At 32.8% G+C, this 23,407-nt stretch overlaps 1 protein-coding gene across 1 annotated transcript in view; it reads right to left on the bottom strand.

Annotated features, from left to right (window-relative positions):
- ND-49 (NADH dehydrogenase (ubiquinone) 49 kDa subunit) overlaps positions 1-23,407 on the bottom strand; it is a 93,287-nt gene that overhangs the window by 14,854 nt on the left and 55,026 nt on the right. Inside the window, exon 3 of the mRNA XM_014348791.2 lies at positions 6,908-7,379. Coding sequence (XP_014204277.2) covers positions 6,908-7,379 — 472 coding nt within the window. The remainder of the gene's footprint in view (positions 1-6,907; positions 7,380-23,407) is intronic.

Here is a 23,407-nt window from a genome sequence, read left to right as displayed (position 1 = left end):
CTGCACTTAAGGCAGTCCTTTTCAAGTCTAAAGTATGTAGAGCAACGTCCACTTAATATTAAATAATATATATATCTGCTCTAATATAATCGACTGGCTATTAAGCTGTCTGAATATAATCTAATACGAGAATATAATCTAAATATAATATAATATGAGATTATATTTAGACAGCTTAAAAGCCAGTCGGTTATATAAGAGCAGAAATAGATATTATTCAATATTAAGTGGATGTTGCTCTACATAATTTAGACTTGAAAAGGACTGCCTTAAGTGCAGTCGAAACGTTGTCAACTGAATAAAAGACTGAACAGTAAGCCCTTGGAGTTTATTAATTCTTCGTATCATTTTCACTGTTCTTGGAGTCCTCTTATTGATAAAAGATTGTCGATTGATTATTTCATACAGAACTGTATTTATTTTCACTGTCTCAATAGATAAATTTTCGAACATAACCGTTATGAAATCAGTTTAATTTACGAGTTCTCTTTGGATTTAAAGAGTGTATTAGTATTATTTCTTATATTTCCTGATCACCGTATCATTATAGTAAATTGACTCCTTACTTATGTAAATGAGTACGAATTGCGAACATTTTTCATAGTAATTACTAAGTCACTTAGAAGAAATAAAATTCTTTCATTTAGGGGGAAATGTAGGTATTACTGACACTTTTTCGTTTAGTACATATGTAAAAGCTTACAAACATACACATGTATTAATATATAAACTTTATTTTTTGTTTGATTAAAAGCTGTTATACTTAGTAACCATATAATAATAATTTAAATGATAAGAATTATAAAGTATAATGATTATTGAACTTTCATTTAATTAGCCAAATACTGGTATTACTGCCACTGTGATTGTATTGCTGACACCCAATTACTGTCATAGCTTCAATTACTGACACTCAATTACTGCCACTACTTTAATTACTATCATTTCGGTTTTTCAAAAGTGTGAAACTGGATGTTCATGAATTGAAGAGTGTAACGTAAGAAAAAATCAATAATATTTGAATGATAAATTCTCTTCTTGCTCTTATTTCTTGTTTTCCTAATTTTCAACTTTAATTTTTTTTTTTAATAAAACAACCTCTTTCTCAATACTTTTCTGGGCCTGTTTCTTTTTTAACCGCTTGTTGCCACTAAGGACCAGATATAACAGATGAAAGCTTTTTTTATTCTGTCTTTTGCTACTCAAGTAAAAGATATTTTTGTAAGGTTGTGACGTACAGTATCTAGAACCTTTGTAAGTTCGCGCCCAAGACTCACCTCTCACGGCGCATGAGCAGCGGATACAGAGTATGATGATCACCTTTCGGCGGCGGGCCCGAGCGTTATCAGCTCTCCCACTCTCTCTCTCCGATCAGCCTCCGAACCTAACGCCACGCAAGCGACTGCTCTCGCTTTGAGACACTAATAAACGGACATATACTTTCTTCCACGTGTATTCAATCCCCTTACACCCCCAAACTCCACAATTCCCACGTAACAAGGTTATGTAAATATCCAGAAATTGCATCTAAAGATGGTCTTGAGTTGTTTGTTATATTTTACGAAGTTTTATTTGGAAAGTTGAACTGTGATTCAGTTAAACTTATAATTGTAACTGTTTGCATGTCTGTATTTTCAGTAGGAGCAAGAATTTTTTTTTCTTTGTTTCTTGATTTTGTATGTAAAAGTGAGAATGACGTTTTGGGATTATTAAAAAAAGGGTTTATTGTAATACAAGCATCAACAGCTTTTTCATGATAATACCATGATCTGAATTAGTTTTTTTTTTGTTTTTCTGCAGTGATACGTACCCACGTATGAAAAAAATTTTAATTAAAAAAAATTAAGTAGGCAAGAATTTTTTTTTTCTTTTATTTTCCTAGTCGATGCTTATACTATGCATACGTAAAAAAAAATAACGCAACAAAAATAAACTTAATAACGATTTTGTCATGTATATGTATGTATGAAAACGGGTTTGCTGTAGATATCTCAATAGTAACGTTCAGTAAGTAAGTTACTATTATAACTGTGCATAAACATTCGTATTGTGGAAAAACTACATTTTGCTTACACTTGGCCTAAACGGCCTATTGAGTGTTTTTGTCATAAGTCTCTGCGCAGTCTTCATAAGAGCATACATTAAAAACAACGAATACGGCTAACGGTGTAAATTTTTTTCTAGAAATCTGTAGATGCGATTCTCTTTGTACTTAGTCTGCGTATTTACGAGATGTCAAATTATAACATGTATTTTTTCAAGACATTCTTATCGTTAAATGATTTCCGCTTTAACTCCTTTAAACTATGTTACATTATATTCACAGGGTTGCAGTTGTAGTGTTTCAATAATATAATAAATTTTAAATGCATTTGGTTTATTAACTTAAATTATTGAGAGATCTCCATCACGGTGGGATAAATGTAGTCACTGTGAAGTCTCTGCGTGCCCAGAGATCGGTAAGAAAGAAATCAAAAGCGATTGGTATCGTCCAAGGCCATTTGTTCTTTGTTACCGTTACAACAGGAGAAAAACGAGGCAAGGGGGAGTGAACTTTTCTTTTGCGGACCATAGTCATGGAGCACTTTAGTATCAGCAAATTGCATTGCTTAGTGATCTTTGTTTATTTAAAAACGAAAGAAAGCTAACGTACATTTTTTCTCTGAAACAATTGTGAGAGAATGATAATTTTTTATAGATATAGGATGCATTCTTGAATTGTTAAAATAAAATTATCGTCTTCTAATAAAATGTTTTGAGTTTTTATTTATATGCATTGAACATTTCGATCCGAGACCCTAGAGAGAAAAAATTTTTTTCTGAAATTCGAGAACGTGAATATAATACACGATGGAAAAGGAAAAATTTTTGGTGCCCGTGGTTCTCTAGAAAAACGACAACGAGTTTTAAGTACATCGACCAACTTTTATATGAAATCACGCTGTCAGCAGACTGAATCCTCTGCACTGATCTCCTGGGAAAGCTCAGACGAACAACCGCAATCACCACCTGTATCAGTATCCACACCATCTCTAGCCACTGAACCTACCCGTTCTCGTGCCCCACGCCACCCTGCAGCTCGTGTGCCACGGCACCCAACTGCAGCTCCAGATACGAGCTGCCACTACTACCACCGCTAGCTCAGGCGCTCACATATTCTCGTGCACCATGCCGTCTAACTGTGAATCTAGCTCTTAACATCGCGTAAAACTAGGACAATGTCGATATTACCACTACCACCACGAGTCCCGGCGTGATTGACGGGTTGGTAGCACCTAACCACTATCTCCACCATCACGGCATTTGCACGTTCTCGTGCCCTGCATTGCCCTCCAACTCAAGAGCTGCGTCGTCAATCAGAAGCTTGATATTTGAACTGTCAAATTTTACTGCTTGAAATTAAGTCAATACGATTTCTTTTATAAAAAAATTCATGTTTCAAAAAATAGTAAAAATATTTCAAGAAGAAGCTGAATTTAAAGTTTGAGTCCATTTTTTGACAAAGATGGTATTTAACAAGCAGAAGGCCGTTTAAAAAATTTTTTGGAAAACGGTTTTTTATCAAATTATTTTTGATTGTTTTTTTAATTACTGATAAAACAATATCCCGAAATGTGTTATCATGTAAATAACAAAAGAGTAGTTAATAAAATAAGACAAAGTTCTGGGCTTTTGAGACATCGACAAAAACTAAGAAATTTAATTTAGTAATGTATAGAATATTGCTTACTTATCGCGAAGCCAGCTAATCCAAAAATAACTACCTTACGAACACCTAAATTAGAATTTTGTTTACGACCATTTAGTCATTGTAGGATCGAATAATGAGTAGTCTTGTGGAGCCCTAAAAATTAGAAAATACGCTTTTTTTGAAACTTTGGGAATTTATGACTCCAAAACTTTGGGGCTTAGGTACATCCATCCTAATTGATTATTTGTTCCGATTAGGCTTAAAAATAAGGAGCAATTTTTTTTCTCAAAACAAGTAATTTTTATAATTTCTTTAAAAAAAATGTTTAAACAATTTCTGACCACATTTCCGCCTAGCAACCAGTACTTTCCTATATAGTACAAAATTTCAAACAAGATGGTGCTAAAAAATTGCGGGCGAATTAAGTTTCCAGCCAATTGCTATACTAACTTTTAATTTTAACAAGTCACATAAGACATGTGTACTATAGATACACAGGTACACACACGCACATAATGACAAGGTACATATTTTGCACAACAGATATAAGAAAAATCAAATGAAATTTTATCTAAGTCTTGAATATGTACAATCTTGCACTCACTCTCTTCATTTCATATCCTCTTTTACTATCAGTGCCATAATGTACGAACATAGTTGCATGCGCTGCGATACATCACCAAGGCTTTCGAGCAATAACATGTATAAATACATCATATTACAGTAACGTTTCAGCCAATCAGTCAGTTACGCATACACGGAGGAGAAAATCATGGAGCAAACGCATAGTGGCGATGGAAGTGCCCCCCTTTTTGTGAACCTATGTGATTGGCTCATGACGTGTGTGGTTTCAACGCATGTAAGCTATAGCCCACAAGCATAAGCGCTAAGTACGAAGCAAACTCATAAAGGCACTGGCTTTTTTTCCATCGTACTTATGCGTTTTCGGGAGAAAGTGATTACCGTCCTATAGTCACCTAATGTGCGTAGCTGACAAGAAGCGTATACGTACCTATACTGACTGCTGTAGGACGGTTTGGCAACCTTGACCCTCTAGCTGTCACTTACCATCAAAGGTATTATTTGATTTATTATTGAAAAAAAATTAAGACGCTCACCTTATAGTATGCCTGGTTGCAATAATAATTACAGTGTAAATAAGGTGATTTCTATAATATACGAAGCAATAGTTGTATTTGTAAACAATAAAATAAGGCACGCAACATAACCACAAGTTACTACCAAAATATTCAGTAGCAGTGAAAATATTAAAAAATATTGTTTTAAAACTAGAACGATTACGTAAGACGTAAAAATTAGATTTATCTTATTATATTTATTTAGATTAAATCAAAAGTATAATGATTATGTACCATTAAAACTACTGACTGCTCTCTAAAAGTTATTTGTTCGCATTTATCTCTAACAAATACCTGATCTGCTCATCTATATTTTTGTTCTCATTATTTAAAGGTTATTTATTATCTGCTGAAACAAACTGTTTTTATTAAGGCAGTTCTAACGATTGGTTTTTTTCAATATTTTCGTTGCTACTATAGTTGAATAACGTTGTGGCAAACTTATTTTTATGGCACTTCTGGTTTTGGGCAACATGCTATTATATATTTAACTGATCTTGAAAAAAATTGTCTTTCTCGAAATGTGGGCTGCAAGAAACAAAAATAATAATGATAATGATAACAATAATAATAGTAATAATAAGAATAACATTAATAATAATAACAATAATAACAATAACAATAATAATGATAATGATGATGATGATGATGATAATAATAACAGTTATAATAATAACTATTACAATAAAGGCGTCTTACCCTAAATGAGCACGATCATTACTTATAGGTTTTTTTTTAAACACTCTTGAAACTTCGAACGTATATTCGTCGTACTATAAAATATTTCACACAAAATTTCAGATCGTTTTACTCAACCGTTTTTTACATACGTTATTTTAGAAAAAACTCAATTAAACCAGTAACTTTATGAAAAAATTGCATAAAATTGCACTTATAAGACAACTATTAAGTAAACGTTATATTACATTTTCATATGCATTTAGAAAATAGTTTTTTAATGAAATAAAAAAAAAAAGAGTTAAGTATGCGTAAACGCTTATATTTTTATTAGTGCGAATACGCCGCCTACACGCTTCGCACGTCAATCCCCCAATACTCTATCTTAAAATGAGAGTGTTGTGATATAATATAACTGCATTATTTAAAGTCCTAAATCATCAGTCATGTGATTTGATACTTAAACAGTTAAGTACATTAAACACAAATATTTTCATGACAAGATGTACAGTGTTAAAACTAGAAGTTTTGTTGAAATTTATTATATTTTCAAAACGATAAAATATATTAATTTAAATTTCAATCACAGCATTGAAAATAGTTGAAGTAATTTCAATTTTACACTTTTTTCTGGCAATAACAGCGGGAATTATGACTTATTACAACATAATAGTGTCAGAATTAAGAAAAAACTGAAGAAAATTATAAATAAAAATTTTTGTGATTAAAAAAGAGTTGCAAGATAGTACAAACATTACAACTTTTAATAATATAAACGTTAACAATTATAATAGAAGTTTTTTTACTTGAAAAAATTATTACAACATTTATTATATTGATTCTCAAAGGTTTTTAAATGGTTTTTAATACTAAAATTTACAAACATGTAACTAGTAAAAATTATTTTAGAACTTTAAAAAAACTCACCATCAAACTGCTTTCAGACATGTTACAACGAGTAAAAAAATTCACTAAAAATACGGCTGCATTCTAAATGCGTTGCAATAATAGTAAGTTCGTAAAGACGTAGGGAAAAGATTACGTAATTTTGCATAGTTCAACACTATCAACTTAAAAAACTTAATAGCATACATAAAAGCGTCATGTGTCATAAGAGTAATGATAAAAATAATATTCAAAATAATTAAAAAAACAATAATAATAATAAATAAAACAAATAATGACGACAACGATGATGACGGTGATGATGATGATGATAAAGTTTAGATTATATATCGTCACCAAAAAACCTTTTTTTTATAGACTATACCGACTATTCTTTTTTGATAACATACAAGTATAAAAACATGCAATGCAATTTAGTATTTGACAGAAGTGTACAAAAATATGATGTACAATTAAAAAGAGCAGATATAGCAGTAAAACTTTTATAATTCACCTGTCATAGCAATCGCCTCTAATACCAATAGGTATATCAAATTCCACAAGGTCATAGGCATCATATGGCTCAGATTTTCTAATATCCCACTTTATTCCAGAACCTCGTAGCATAACTCCACTGCAGCCATAATTTAAAGCATCTTCTGCGCTAATAATACCTATATCTTTTGTACGCTGAATCCAAATTCTGTTTTCTGATAATATATCTTCTATTTCGTCAAGCCTCTCCGAATATTTTGAAGCCCACTCATATATATCATCCATAAGCCCAAGAGGGAGATCAAGAGCCACACCTCCAGGCCTTACATATGCTGAATGCATTCGTGCACCACTAACTCGTTCATAAAATTCCATCAGTTTCTCTCTTTCTTCAAACAACCAGAAAAATGGAGTTAAAGCTCCTATGTCTAAAGCATGTGTTCCTATCCCCATGATATGATTTAAAATACGTGTCAATTCAGCAAACAAAGCTGGAAATTACATGTTATAATCAATAATATTGACTTATGATGAAAAAATATTCATTAATGTTCATAAATTGTAAATATATTTTCCAAAGACCTCATACATCTCCTACACGATTTCAATTTACATTCGTAAATTTCTATTTTAATGAGTCATTTACTACCTCTATACATAGGATAATTCAAATAAAAACATATCCCTTTTTATACTCTTATCTAAAAAAAATAAAAGTAGGTATTAACATATACCTAATTATAGTTTTTATAGTTTTCCAAAGTATAAAATCTTTTAAAACGACAAACTTCGGTCTCTGCTCAGTTCGTGAGTTAGAATACAGATTGTTAGGTAATACAGGAATACTTGTGTACTGAAGATCAAAAATACTCGTACAGTCAGCATGTGGTCTTATTATATACTCCCCGATCGGAAAGCTTAAGAGGGTGTGAGGTAGGGCCTATAGGCCTATTGTCATGTCGTAGTGTGTTACTGAGTGCTGTGTGCACGTAAGACGTATACATGCACGTATGCATGTGTGTATAACTTGTGTACAGAATAGAATTATAGATGGAACCATGAAAGAGTGCATGTATGATGAATGTGTGTCTGTACTTTCTACTACTACTATGCAAGTGTGTACATGTTTGCCTGCGCGCATGTGTATAAAATATAATAGTTAATATTAATACTATGTACGCTAGTTAATATTATTTTAATATAGTAAATTAACAAATAATTTTTGCATGTATGGCTGGTCGATGCACATAGCTACTATTGACTAAGCGGATTTTTATAATGTGACAACCTTTGAATATTAAAAATACGCCGTATTTTTCAAGGAAAGAAAGAGAGAAAAAATAACGAATTTAACACGTTCTCTAAAGAAAATAAAATTATCGTAGCGCACAGAATGAGAGGCTTTGAATTATGTAAAAACATAACCTCAACTTTAGATGTTTTCGATGTACCTTCATGAAATACAGGAATTAGATAGGAAAAATTATTTAACGTTTAGTAGAAATCTACGATAATGCAGAAATGATTTTCCATGGTTATGCGGATACATGACCTCCAAATATTGAGAAATAGGCTGTATCTCCAAAAAAAGCTAATACACAAAAAATAACGATTTTTACAGGCATCCTAAAGAGAAAAGAAAATTGTGGCACACAACTAAATAGGTCTTGAGTTATAAGACGACATTACCTCAAGTTTAAGTGTTTCTCATATTTTTTTATAACATTAAGCTGCAAAATTTTAATAAAAATTATAGTATATTCGTTAAATTTTTAAAAATGCGTAGAACATATTTTCCGTTTTTTTGCCCAAAAATAACTTTCAAAATGCAGAATCGCTAACTAAACAATATATTCATCAAACGTAACTTCTTACATGTGTGCGCATGTATGTGTAATTTTAATAAATAATTTTATTGACAATGAGCATTATGCCAATGTGCTTATCATAATACTGGACTATTATGGCAACAGTATAAGTACTATACATTTTGCAAAACACACATCAATGAACGTGATTATGAAAAGATTGTTTTATTTGGTGTTCAGATTCGTTTTTTTTTAATGTGCAAATTATTTATAACTTCCAACCCCTCGCTATTTCAATTAAAAACTCTTGCTCTCTCTCTGTTGATTCATGTATATTTTGATTATTTTCAAAGTTTTCACTTTTGCGGTACGTCCTGTGACGCACCCTTTTTTTTGTTTATAAGGTGTGCAGTCATATCAGATGTAGTAACCCAAAATTATCTAAGCCCCATCCTCCGGCTTCACCCGCCACCAGGCCCCCTACGCCAACCAAGAAGAGATTTCGCCACCCAAAATTTAAAACAACTCGTAAGTTCGCAGCGGCAGCGGCCTGCGGCAGAAGCAGCAGCTTGTCGAGGTCGGCATATAGCTAAATCCAAAAGCGAACGATGAGACTCGAGTTCCAGCGACACGCTAAGTTAGAGCAGGATCAGTAGCATGTCGATGTCAGCATGTAGCCAAATTCGAAGGCAAACAATAAGATTCAAATGCCATTGACACACACACAGTTGCAGACGCGTAGAGAAAGAAAGAGAAAGTAGGAGCGGGAGTAAGCGAGAGAGGTATCGAAAGCGCTATACGCACGCACCTATCGGCCCCTCTTTCCTTTTTTCTCGACGCTGTTTTGCCTTCAGCGAGGTTCTGACGTACAGACGCACATTCAACAAAATAGAGCCCCAACCAAGCGCGAAACGTGGTAACTAATCCAGGCTTACTACCACCACCGAGTAGCTACATCGTGGCACTTTTAGTGCATTGTTAACGCTAGCTCGTTTTAGTGTGTCATCTGCTCTGGTCGTGAAATTGTGATCGTGTGATCGTGTTGAGGTAAACCACGGCGGTTCTGGAACCTCCCAGATCCCCCCTTGAGGTAGTTGTGGGGAAAGAGGCTCTAGCTATAGCTGTTGGTTGAGAAAAGGCGGTGGAGGAGAGGCGGTGGTGTGGGGGAGGCTGATCGGGCGGTGGGAGGAGGGACATGGGCGGTATAAGTAGTAGGAGCGGTGGGTGGTGCGGACTACTCGGATGGTAACGTCAGGGGAAGGGGGCCTCTTCCGGATGCTGTGACGTCGGATGGTACTGACGGCTCCCTTCCTTTCCGACCGCGAATCGAGCTCCGACGTCATCAGGATGGGTCCGAAAGGTGTAGGTGACAAGCCCAACGTACAGCGCGAGAGGAAGATGATCAAGCACAAACGTGTGTTTCTTATCAGCGGATTTTATTTTCTTCTTCCGCTCATTGTTTTAGGAGTCTCAGCGTAATCGTTTTTTTTTTTGTTCTTTTCAAGAGCGGGCGTATCTAGTTGTTGGAGAGGAAATTTCATTGGGAAAAGCAGATCGCGTATCCCGTTTCACTGTGACCAACAATGGGGGTGATCCCATGTGTTGCACACACACACACACACACACGCACACGCACACATGGGCGCGCGTGCACCATCAGTCGTAGCTGATGACTTTTTCTCTCATAATTTGGAGGTATAATACACCAGCATCACATTTTTTCTTCTCAAGAGCTTGTGTACTTATCGAGTTGTTAAAGAAAGAATATCTTCTGTTTTAATACCAAAAGCAGAAAGCGTATTTCTTTGAACTGCCCCAAAACTGACCCACTCATTTTTGGCACAGTACTTTACCAATGAATACATCATTTCTTATCTATATGCATGCATGCATGTATTAGCCATGACTGATTAAAATACAAGAAAGAGGAAAATTTTTTTGCGTCTTTGACAAGAGATGTTTGCTTAAAATATAATTTATCAGCTGCTCACTAGATAACGTATGTAATTGACAGTAGAGACTTGTACAATGTACATGAGGCGCTAGAGTTTAAAGTCAGTAGTTACAGCAACACAAGTACAAGTCAGTTATGACGAAGTGGACTCTGCAAATGGAAGCAGTAGTGATAATCATAAATACGCAGATCTCTACTGGCCTTGTCCCTAGTTCTCTTGAATAAGAGGATGGAGATTAAAAATCAACACTTATCAATATTTTTTTGTGATTATTTTATTAATACACATAAAATAATATCACTCCTCTCATCTAAGAGTGAAAAAAATTGGTTGACCGTTATCGCCAACTCTATTTAATTTCATTACAATTGGTTCTCCCAACCAATTCTCTCCAATTTGCATCGCGTCCGGCTGCTGCTGCTTCTGTGGCTAAGGCTGCTGTTGAGGCTGCAGTTGTGAAAAAAAAAAAAAAATCATGAAACTTCATTTTTTTAATTAAAAATTTTAATTGAAAAAAACAATATACCTGCCACTGCTGCTGCTTTTGTCTCTGCTGTTCCAGTTTCGGACCCTGCTGTAGAATAAAAAAAGAAGTTCAACAAAATGGTTTTATTATAATGTAAGAAATTATTATCATGGATATTGCAACTTTTTATTTTACTTTACAGTTCCGTTAACAGCATCCTTATTAGAATTCATTTTTTGGGTGAAGAAAAGAGCTTGACTGGTGTCGTTGTCGAAAGTTATAGAAACAACAATTCTATAAAAGAGTAAAAAAAACATATCAATAGCGCATAACAATTACAAGAACATTAATTTTATCACTCAATGTTTAGGAACAGCATACTACAAAACAATTTTCAACCATTGACTATTTTAAAATAATTTTTTGTTTAAAGTATTCAAACGATAGTATACATGAAATTGATTAATATAAAAAGTATATTTTCATATTACTTAGAAACTTTTACATCTAACACTTTGTAAAATTTTCAAATTTTTTCTTTTGTAGTCAAGAACAATTTTTACTATTTCTATTTCTATGTTCATATTAATTTTAGCATTAAAGAATCTCTGCATTGTATATCAGAGTAAAGATGTATTCTACAAAAAATTGTATTTTATTTTAATCTATAACTGCGTCTTAGATCGTTAGCATATAAAATATACGTGCAAGAAGTTGAGACTTTCCTGAAATACTGCGCCTTGACCGGTCATTATAACTTTGTTTTTATAAAATAGAAGATTATCTACCTACCACTGTTATAGTTGCTCCAACTGTTGGCTTTTAATCTGACTGTTGCTAATACCGCTAGTGTAAAAGAAAAAAGGTTTGAAATGTTTTATTAGGTAAGGCTATATTGAGATAGAGTAATAAAAAATGTCAGAGAAAGTCTTATGTATAGTGGTGAAAAAAACTATCATGCACTACTACTCAATACCCTTTTTTTCACCACACTTTAAGTTTACTACACACTAAGATAAATTTTATGGCAGCAGATGTGTCATGCAATAGGATTATATTCTTTTAATGTGTTTCAATAACCTACCGTTTCAGAAGATAAATCTTTTTCTGTCTTCTACGCTGTACCTTGAAAGTTCACAGCAGCGTAAAAGAGTATAAGTGTCCTTTTTAAAGTATAAAATCATGTGCAATGGGTTCGCATTGCTTTTAGCCGTATAGTATGAGCGATATGTCCTCCATGTATTTCTCTCCGTAATCAGTTCAGGATACACACGATTTACTTGATCCAATGCAATGTCCCACAACTGAAAAAATCTATACTGATTTTTCCACAATAAAATTTCCACAATCACGTTTTCTCTCACACACTTGAATTGAAATCGTTGACGATATTTTAACGTTAAAAATGCGTCAAATCTGGGGTTTTCTATTGGCACTGTTGCACTCTCGATAACGGGTGTATGAGTATCGTGGGGGACAACTGCTTCCTCGCTTAGAAACATCTCAACGACTGCAGCCTTTTCCAGCAGATCTTTTTTTTATAAAAAGTTTTAAGCTTGTAGACTTGCTTACAAAATTACAATATAGGGTGATATTCAATACGTCTCAATAATAAGAGAGCAAAAGCATGGTGTAGAATTCATTCTCAAACATGCCTATACTGAAATAAAAAGCGGGTACGTGTTTTGATACGTAAAAATATTTACTTGTTAGTGCGCATATTTATAAGGTGTTCATACTGTATTATGCGATTGCCTATTTAGAGAAGAGAGTCTCTCTTTCAGTTACATGAGATGTGACAGACGGAGCGATAAGAGCTAAGTCAATGTGTTGCATAAATAAAAGTGACCTGTTACCATGGCTCAATTGCAAAGGTACGAGTATGAAAAAGTGTATCCGTCTGCAAAAGAGCAAGTGATAGATCTTACACAAAGAAAGCTCTGCTGAAGTATATAAAAAATAAAACTGGTATAGATGTGACTGCAGCTATAAAAACTATAATAACGAAAGGAAGAGCTCCAACTAATTTGCAAACCGATCGTGGTAAAGAGTTTTACAACGCAAATTTTCAAGGTCTCATGAAAAATTAAAAAATTAACTTATACTCTACGTACAGTAATCTAATGGCGTCTATATGTGAACGATTTAATCGTACCCTAAAGCATGCTATGTGGAAAAAGTTTAGTGTAAGAGGTAATTACAAGTGGCTCAATATTTTACAACAGCTGATAACTTCTTACAATAATCGAAAACACCGAACGATTAGTGTGAAGCCAAAAGATGTTTCAGTAGCTAATGAAAAAATATTTTACAAAAATTTATATATTCGAAAAAAGGAACAAAATCAACATTGAAAGATGGCGATACAGTACGTATGAGTAATACTAAACAAGTCTTTGAAAAAGGTTACACGCCTAATTGGTCGACAGAAATTTTTACTGTTACCCGAGTAGCACCAACAAAGCCATTCACTTACCATTTGGAGGATTATCAGCAGCAGCCAATCTCTGGTGGCTTTTGCGATCAAGAACTGCAGAAAACCAAGTATCCTAATACTTACCTTGTTGAGAAAATTTTACGCCGACGAAAAAATCAAATTTTCGTTAAATGGTTGGGTTTTGACAGTGCACACAATAGTTGGATTTCAAAAGATCAATTATAATTAAAAAAAAAAAAAAAATATGATGCATAGAAGATACGAGAGAAGATATATGGCAAATGCATAGAAAAAATAAAGTAAATTAATATATTTGAATTGTAAATAAACTAATTTATTAAAAAAAATTTTTTATGGAAAATAATGCAACACATGTTTTTTTTGTTATTTCCACAGAAACTAATTAACCTATTCACTTGAAAATTGAATATGAGAACCATTATAAGTTATAAAAAGCTCCATTTTCTGTATGGAATCTAATAAATTATTATATAGCACTTCATTATCAACTATATTCTTTGACACTGCACTGGGTAAAAATATTTGAAACTCGTCATTGAGTTCCACAACTGCTTTTATTCCGTATTTAGTATTAACTTTCTTTAATTTTGTAACCATGTAGCTGTGGTTTACTATAATCTCGGTGATTTTCTTGCACGGGAGGAAGCCTCCAGAAGCGACTTTATTTAAAGCTGCTAGATTGGACATCTGTAACTAAGAAACACAAAATTTTTACTAATTTAAATATTCATGAAAAAAAAAAAAAAATGGGTAAAAAAAAATATGGTTATGAAGAAAACAAATTTATATTTACCTCAAAATTGTATTTACCCTTTTTCTTAACGGGAAATCTTCAAAATTGTCCGTCTTCACACTTGTTCTCTTGTGAGGTTATTGTTGGACGATACCCTTTGCTTCAAATACGAAACGATCGATGACTTGACGTCGCTGTTTGGCAACTCTGATCAAACTAGCCTGCCGTTGTTGTTGCGGTTTTTTATACGAGGTTTCTACTATCACATAAGGGAGCTCTACTATAGTAATCTCTCCCACTCGTTTCTTTTTGACAAGTTACTTTGAGCTCATTGTCGTCACCCTTTTGTTCTTCTCTGTTACGTTCTTTATTCATTTCATCATTCTCGCTGGACAATGAGTCAATCATAGAGGTAACATTACATTGCTCGCTATCATGAAAACTAAAAGTTATTATATTTCGCTCATTGTTTTGCATTTGATTAATGATACGCTTATTTTTTAGTTGCTCTGAATGTGAAGGTTCCTCTATTTCTTTTCGTGATGTCGTCATGTTGATCCCTCCTCGAATTCTCTCTCCTATACAAGCTGTTTTCCATCTGTCCTCTTCATTTTATTTTTTTTTTCTTCACCTCCATCCGTTGTAAATCTCGATTCTCTATTTATTATTTTATGGTCACTCGGTGACATATTAGCATGACTCTCATTTCTTGGACTTGTTATGTTTTCCCTATCTTCCTTAGCTTTCTCTTCTACATATCCATCTCGCCGTTTTTGATTTACTTTATAATGCCCCCAGGGTATTGTATCAGTGATATTAGGGAAAATACATCGCTTATCATCACGAGAGCTAAGAGCTATTTTTTTTGTTTTTCAGTATAAATCTTGTGCAGGCGAGATCTAATATTAATTTGCTCTCGATTTATATTTATGTTTTGATCGCGTAGGCAATCAATATAATTATTAAAATTATTAGTAGCTTTAACAACATTAGTCTTGACACCCCTTGTTTTTTTATTATGTCTTGATTCTGTACAAGAATGCCGTACATTTTACTTCTAAGACCGATGAATTTCGTAATAATATTACCATTACACTCATCCTTCATAAATCCTACGATTTTCTTATTTTTAAGTGGCAATTTATACTTTTTATTATTGGGATAGTTAGATGTATCAAATTCCTGAATGTCAGTTTTCATAATTCCATAAATATCATGGTTTTTTATTTTACATATTTAACTGTCTGTATCAGTATACAACAGTTTGCAATCATTTTTTAGTTTAAAAATTGATCAACTGTGCGTATAGCGAGGTAAGGAGCAGAAGACACGCCGAAAATAATCGTATGAAGCTTGAAAGTCTCACTTCGCCTTGGTGATACCACAAAATACGTTGCAACCGTCTGTGATCGGGGTGAACGAGTATTTGCCGGTACATCTGTGCGATGTCGGCCGTGATGACATATCGATAGGTGCAGAAGCGCAAAAGATGATTACACAGTTTAGACTGGGGAGAAGTCTTTAGTGGCCTTGGCGGATGCATCGAAGACGACGCGCACTTTCGTGGTGCTGCTTGACTCTTTGATTATCGGGTGATGAGGCATGTAATTGCCACTCGAAGACTTGTCACGCACCAATGACATGTGACATAACTCAATATACTCATTCATTACCCTTTCGTACGCTATCTTTAGTTTAAGATGCGCGGGAAAACAAAAGAGAAAGACAACACGAGGATCTAATAGTGCGTGGTAGTTAGATATTTCGCGCCTTATTGATCAGTGTTTGTCACTAGCATAAATTTTCCGCATATCCTCGTGTTGCCTTCGGGCATTCAACAATCGTCAAAAAACAACGTATCCTTCAGCTACTGGTTGCAAATCTCCCTCGGTTTAGCGGTGATCACGATGAATGGCTTTCGTTTAAGAACACCTTTTTGTCGATGATATATTCGCGTACCGATATCAACGATTTAAATAAGTTCTTATATTTGAGAGACTGCTCAGAGGGTCCAGCGTAAAGAGTATTCAGAAATCTGTATTTTATAGTTTTACTGTATGCAAACTATAGAAAAAATAAAAACTATAATTTACAATATGGGTTTCAAATTGATGGAAAAGGAGATTGTGAATACGTGCACATAGCTTACTGATACTAACGAGGATACTTATGTACACATATATTCGTCTACATAATTGTAGCTGATTGTTAGTGCGTCCTTACATATATTTTGTCATATAAAAGTATAGGAAGAAAAAGAGAAAGCTAAAAATATTCATACACATAAGGTAAAACAGCCATTACTGGGACTCTTACAGAAATCTTACTACCAAGATCCTTATTGTAATTGAAAAGTGCATGTTTTTGAAATAATTATTGTATGATAACGTTACCATTACACTCATCCTTCATAAATCCTACGATTTTCTTATTTTTAAGTGGCAATTTATACTTATTATAAGTTTTTACCAATATTACGTTTTACTTAACATTTAAAAAAATCATGTTGAACGTTAATGCCAATTATTATACATTATATACTCTGATTAAAGTAAAGACAAGAATATTGTGTAGAGTTTGATTTCATCAGTATACAGTCTGAGAGTATATTAAACTATACGGATAGGAAATATACATCAACACAGTTATCTCACTTCCAGTAACAGTCAGAATCATACAAATTGTTTAAAAGTGGACGAGGTACTGTGTTTAAGATAAGTAAGCCAGTGTTTAGAGCTTTACCTGCGTTGCTTATTTATGAGAGCAAGCAGACGCAGAGCTATAAAAATAGTTTTTCTAGAAAACCCATTTTTGTCGAGAAAGTCATATTTGTCGTATGAAAAACATAAGTGTGTAAAGGAGAAAGGGATAATAGTAAAAGTACAAATAAATTTTTACCTCTATAGATCCTTTTATATTTTTGGCAGAATTTGCTGTTATAGGAATAAAAAGAATAATTTTTAACATAGCTGTTAAGACACAAAATATGCTGATGGTTTTTCTCTTGTTGTTTCTATCAGCTGATTGAGGTTGGACTATAAATAGTTCAAAAAATCCTCAACAAAGAAGTCAATTTGTATTTTACAATTGACTGAGAAGACGTATATATAGCCCTAACACACTTATATCTACAAGTTAGATATATAATATTCCCAATGAAGTACGTATGCTCTAATCTATACAAATATGCGTGTATATAAAAAGTCCTTAATCGTCGTTACAGCACTTGTTGTTCGTTGAGTAAACATGCATTATATACAGTGAGACACTCCACCTACATTTACAGTAATATCCACGCAGAGTTCTATTGACCACCTGAGGTGTAAAAAATAAAAATTAAAAATATCTATAGTTTGTATGTAGCTCTAACGACTCAACTTCAAACCGATTATTGATGCTAATACCTCAAAGTCACATGCCTATTACTAATTTTTCTTTTTCTCTCATTTAAATCTTTTTATTTAAACTGTGAATACGTATGATTAATTATCAAAACAACGTGAAATAATTATAGTTAAGGAGATTATGGCACAAATATCTAATGTAACTTCAGAAGTCATTTAAGAGGGATGGAAGGAGTAGTGGAAGAGCTTAATAAACGTGCGAGACGCAATTATCTCCGCCCAAAGTTTGATGTCCGGGGATTGGAAGAAATATGACAAGCTGATCTTGTGGAGATGATACCTTATGCTTGTGAAATCGGTTTGGCGCACAGTCATAATTCGTCAAAGTGCCGAGAATATATTTACTGAATTATGGCATATGATAAACCCATTTATATGGTTTAACAATTATCACTTTTGATGACCGTCAAAATTTAGCCCTTCATAACCATACCATAACATCACTGATGAATATACTAAAGACTATACGTGTAGAGGACCAAGTAATTGTCAAAAGAATACATCAAGAAACTAGTTAGACCGTCAGAGGCTGTAAAAAGATTTATGAATGCACCCTTTGCGCTGTAAAGCTCATAAAATGTATGGCTTTGTAGAGTAAGGAGTGGCATCTTTAGCGCACTGTATATATCTTGACACTGTTTGTCTCGTACGCTCGAGCATTCATATTACGCGTCATAGAAGAACGACGCTCAGTTTTGTGTATGTATGTTTGTGTATGTATGTTATGTGTCGTACTTGCGTCTAACGTACTATACAGATACAGCACCTTAAGAATCTGTTAGAATGTTGTATACTCTACAAATAACTCCTTTATACGCTTGCATGTATGAGACATTACAGTGGCGTTTAAAAAAAATACGACACAAATGAGCAATACGTAGTTAAGAGAATAATTAATACTCCTCTAGTTTTCCTTTGCGAATACAACTCGTATTTGGAATGACTTCAGACGTATAGGATTCCAGCTAAAGCAGACTTTTACAGCTGCTTCAGCGAAGATTACGCTTAAGCTCAGAAAGTATTGGATTTTTAACGTATGTACTCTAGGAGCCTATTCTGATGTCTATAGAAAGACTACTCTTCTTCTGTATGCATGTGTCGTATTTGCATGTATCGTGCTATACATAAACAGCAATTCACGAATCTATTGGAATATTATATACTTTCTGCTATATAGACGTATAGGCTTTTTGCTCATGTAGACTCTGGATAATTGAATTTAATTTATAGTCATTATTATAAGACTAAGTAGCCCTTGTAAGCTTGACCTACTACACGTAAAACGATTCTTGAAATAACAAAATATTTTTAAGACAGGTTAGGAGAAAGCAAGAAACAAAAATAGGAAAAACATATGGCTTTTCCACCAGTACTCGAGAGAGAGAGCAAGAAGAAAACAAGGGGCTAGCTTTCTCACCAACATCAACTAGTTAAGGTAAAACAGCCATTACTGGGACACTTAAGAAATTGTAGCCAAATCTGGGACAGTTATAGAAATATTATATTTTTATAAATTAAATGCAATTAATGTTACAATATAAAAATTCTTCAGTACTCTTAACCTTCTTCTTTGAATAGTAGTATAAAATGTTTTTTTATTAAATTTGTTTTGATTTAACTAAAAAATGTTTAATCTCGGCTTTCAAGACTGTAATGTAAATGTATCATTTGGATGAAGTCACCTGTATTGAAACGTAAATTTGTCTGACGTACCATAACAAAAATAATAAATGAAATCAAAAAATTCTTTTTCCCAACGATTGGTGTGTTTGTTATAAGTAAATTTTCAGCTTCTTATAACATAAAAATAAATATTCATTTTATTATTATGTGTCTCACATTTGGACTTTATTTTTCATGCTAGTCCTAAAGCGGGACTAGACGAAATACGCACGTCTCAGTATAAGACCACGTCTTATATTCCTTGCTAGTAGTGGGACAAGAGGTTGCATTGTGTTTCATTCTTTGTTAAAAATTCTAGTTTAAACAAAATAAGCGTTTATGGCAACACACGTTGTCTTAGTTTTGTGAAAGTTATAAATTATCCACATTTTAAACATAAATGGTTACATTTAGCCATCAAGTTATACTGTTTGAAAAATCTTAACCTATCTTCACTTTAAAAAGGTAAACAACACCAAACATATCACATAGACATAATGTTTTTATCGACTTATTCTTTTATTTTTTTTTACAAATTAAATTAAAATTGTTTTAGTGAAACAAAAATGTCGAAAGAAAAGAAAAAAAATCAAACACTAATAAAAATGAAGTTGTCAACAAGAAAATCAAAGATAAGTCAACTGTTCATAAGAAATCTAAAAATATAAGAAAAAAAAACGTTGAAAAAGTGCATGACGTTGAAAATATCAGAAAAGCTTTGGATTTTTTTGGAAATGGGAATACACTACGTCATGCTGCTGTAACTTTTGGAGTACCTAAAAGTACTTTATGGAGAAAAATCACAGGTAAAACACCAATTGATAGCAGGAAAGGAGCTCATTCAGTATTATCTACTGAAAATGAAAAGATTCGTCTCTTGGATTGTATATAGAGCAGAACATGGCTTTCCAGTAAATAAAAAAGAACTCCTCGACACAGTACAAAAATACATGGTTGAAATCGGTACCAAGAATGTATTTAAAGACAATCGTCCAGGTGAAAAATGGTACAAACTATTTATGAAACGACATAAACATCTTAGTATAAGAACAGCCCAAAATTTAACTACTACCAGAGCACAAGTGTGTGAAGAAGATCTGAAGGATTGGTTTCATCAATTGCAAAATTATCTGGAACAAAAAGAGCTTATTAATATAGATCCATCACGTGTATCTAATCTTGATGAGTCTGCTTTCATGATGGTTCCTCCAAATACAAACACCGTTCTTGCAAAAAAAGGTTCAAAATCGGTTTATAAAATTGTAAGTAGTGGTGATAAAACTTGTCTTACTGTACTTTTTACTGCTAATGCAGCTGGTTACTTATTACCACCAATGGTATTATTTGACGTTAAGACAATTCCAAGAAAAGAAGTCTTGGAAAAGATGCCAAAAGATTGGGCAGTAAGAAATACAGATAGTGGCTGGATGACAGCTGAGAGTTTTTTTAAATATATTAAACATGTGTTTTATAACTGGTTAATTGAAAATAACTATACGTTTCCTGTTATTCTCTATGTTGACAATCATTCTTCTCATCTTACAATGCCACTCATACAGTTCTGCAAAGAAAAACAAATAGAAATAATTGGTTTGTATCCCAATTCCACACACATTTGTCAACCTCTTGATGTTTCATTGTTTCACGTTTTAAAAGAAAAGTATAAAATTGCCAATGAACAATACAGAGCTGATAATAAACTTATCAACATAAAAAAGTGAATGTTTTCTGAAATTTTAAAATTGGCATTGGACTCTCATGATTATGCACCTTGTCTTATAAATGGTTTTAAAGCATGTGGATTAGTACCATTTAACCCAGAGGCTGTGAATTATAATGTACTTAATAAAAAAAAAAAGAAAATTACAAAAAATCAGATTTGTGACCCAGTCTCTGTAACACCAACATTATCAGTAAAAGATAATTTATTATTTTTTTAAGAAAATATTATGTCAAATGAAGTACTGGCTTTGTTCAGAGAAAAAGAGACGGATGTTAATTGGACTAGAGATGTTAAATATGAAGCACTATTTGAAGCTTGGAAGAAATTTAAAAAAAATTGTAATTATTACAATTTTTTATCTTTTTTGATATTAAAATAATAAATATGATGTGCATTTTTTTTAAACAGCTCAAGAATCACCGATTCAAGAGAAAGCGTCAATAGATTTTCCAGTTAATGAGTCATTCACAGGTGAGTCAGCAGCTGGCCCAATTGAAGAATCGCTCATAAGTGAACTAACAGCTTCTCCAATTGAAGAATCGCTTATTAGTGAACTAACAGCCTCTCCAATCGAAGAATCACCAACAAATGAGCAATTAGCTTTTGTAGTTCAAGCGTCAAAAATGGATGAGTCAGTTGATACACCAGATGAAGAGTTCATGGAGCAACAACTGACAGTTTCCTCGATCGAAGAATTCATCACGAATGAGTCCACAATGGAATATACTTTTCCTGATACTCCAGTAGTTATAGAAATCGTAAATAATATTTCTACTTTGATTTATGATGAGGCATCTGTTGTCAAACTCACTGACTTATCTTTGTCGAACACAATTGTACATAAAAATTGTATACAGTCCATATCATGTAACGTAACTGGTAAATTACACTCACCACCAGACAGTGTATCAAGTAATTTACAACTAATAACTCCTGAAAACAGTAATTTATCATTTCAAGATATTCAGGATAGAAATAAGTCATGGGGCTGTCAGAATTTTGCTTCTACTAGTACGTCTTGTCTCCAAGGTACAGATTTTTCTAATTTAATTTAATACTTTTAAATATCAGTATTCACCTTATAATTTTGTATTTTGTAAGATCATGCACTTGATTTATCTACGTTATCTACTGAATCTGAAAAAGAAAGTACCCACCCACCTTTTATAACTGTTAAAAATTCCATTCAAAAAATTAATAGTGAAATTTGTACAACTGGTAATTCTAGTAGTTCATTAAAAGAGAATGAATGTTTCACAGTTCAAAATTCTGCAATTAATATCGGTTTGTATATTCTGATTAAGCTACTGAATAATATATCAACGTATGTAATACAATAAATTTACTGTAGGACAACAGCCCAACGATGTGAAGAATAATTTTGAAATGTTAAAATCAAAGCTTAAAATACCAGAATTTAAAAAAAAAAAAAAAAAAAGCAAGAAGTTGTCGTTAACACTGTAGATCATGTATTAAAAGTCCTTAGCAAAAAGGAAATAGACAAGGTTGAAAGAGAAAAAGAGATACTACTGAATAAAAAAAAAAAAGTAGAAAACAAAATAAAAAAAGAAAAAGAAGCACTCATCAATCGATCTTATCAAGAAAAAAAGAAACAAATTAAAGCAAAAAAAAATGAAATTAACTCTAATGTTCATTATCTTAAAAAGAAAATCAAAGATGAAAATAATGCTGATACTAAAAACTCACTTATCATGGAAGTAACAAAAAAAATACAAGAGTTGAAAGATCTCGATCAAGAACTCACAAACATTGAAGTTGAAAATCTTCAAAAGAAAATTGAAATCAAACAAGAAAAAATGAAATAAAATACTCAACTTCTCTAAATAACTATAAGTGACGTAACTAAGTATTAATAATTGTACTGTGATAAAAACATTGAAAAGTCTGAATAAGAGTTAAGTGTATCCAATACATTATAATATGTAAGCTTTACGTCTATTTAATTAACTACTTTGCTACGAATAAATTAATTTTGTCTATTTGATTTATGTTTCCTTACCCATATTTTTACTTTTTGTTTATAAAAATCTTCATTCAATTCTGTTCATACAGTTATTTATTTAAAATAAGAGTTATTGTTATTTGTCCCACTATTAGCATATGTTGTCCCACTTAAAGAACAACTCATAAAAATCTTGTCCCACTTTGGGTCCATTGACTTCCTCTAAATAAACATTATTTTTAATTATTTGGGAAGAGTTATTAAATAAATTGTTTATTTTATTAAAAAAAATAACCTTTAGCTAACGTTATCATACAATAATTATTTCAAAAACATGCACTTTTCAA

Source organism: Copidosoma floridanum, unplaced genomic scaffold (assembly GCF_036245765.1).
Source record: "Copidosoma floridanum isolate Cflo_tuat_1 unplaced genomic scaffold, Cflo_Japanese_pri ptg000020l, whole genome shotgun sequence".
Classification (NCBI taxonomy): domain Eukaryota; kingdom Metazoa; phylum Arthropoda; class Insecta; order Hymenoptera; family Encyrtidae; genus Copidosoma; species Copidosoma floridanum.
Note: the sequence above shows the minus strand (reverse complement) of the source record. Positions and strands in the feature narration are given on the sequence as shown.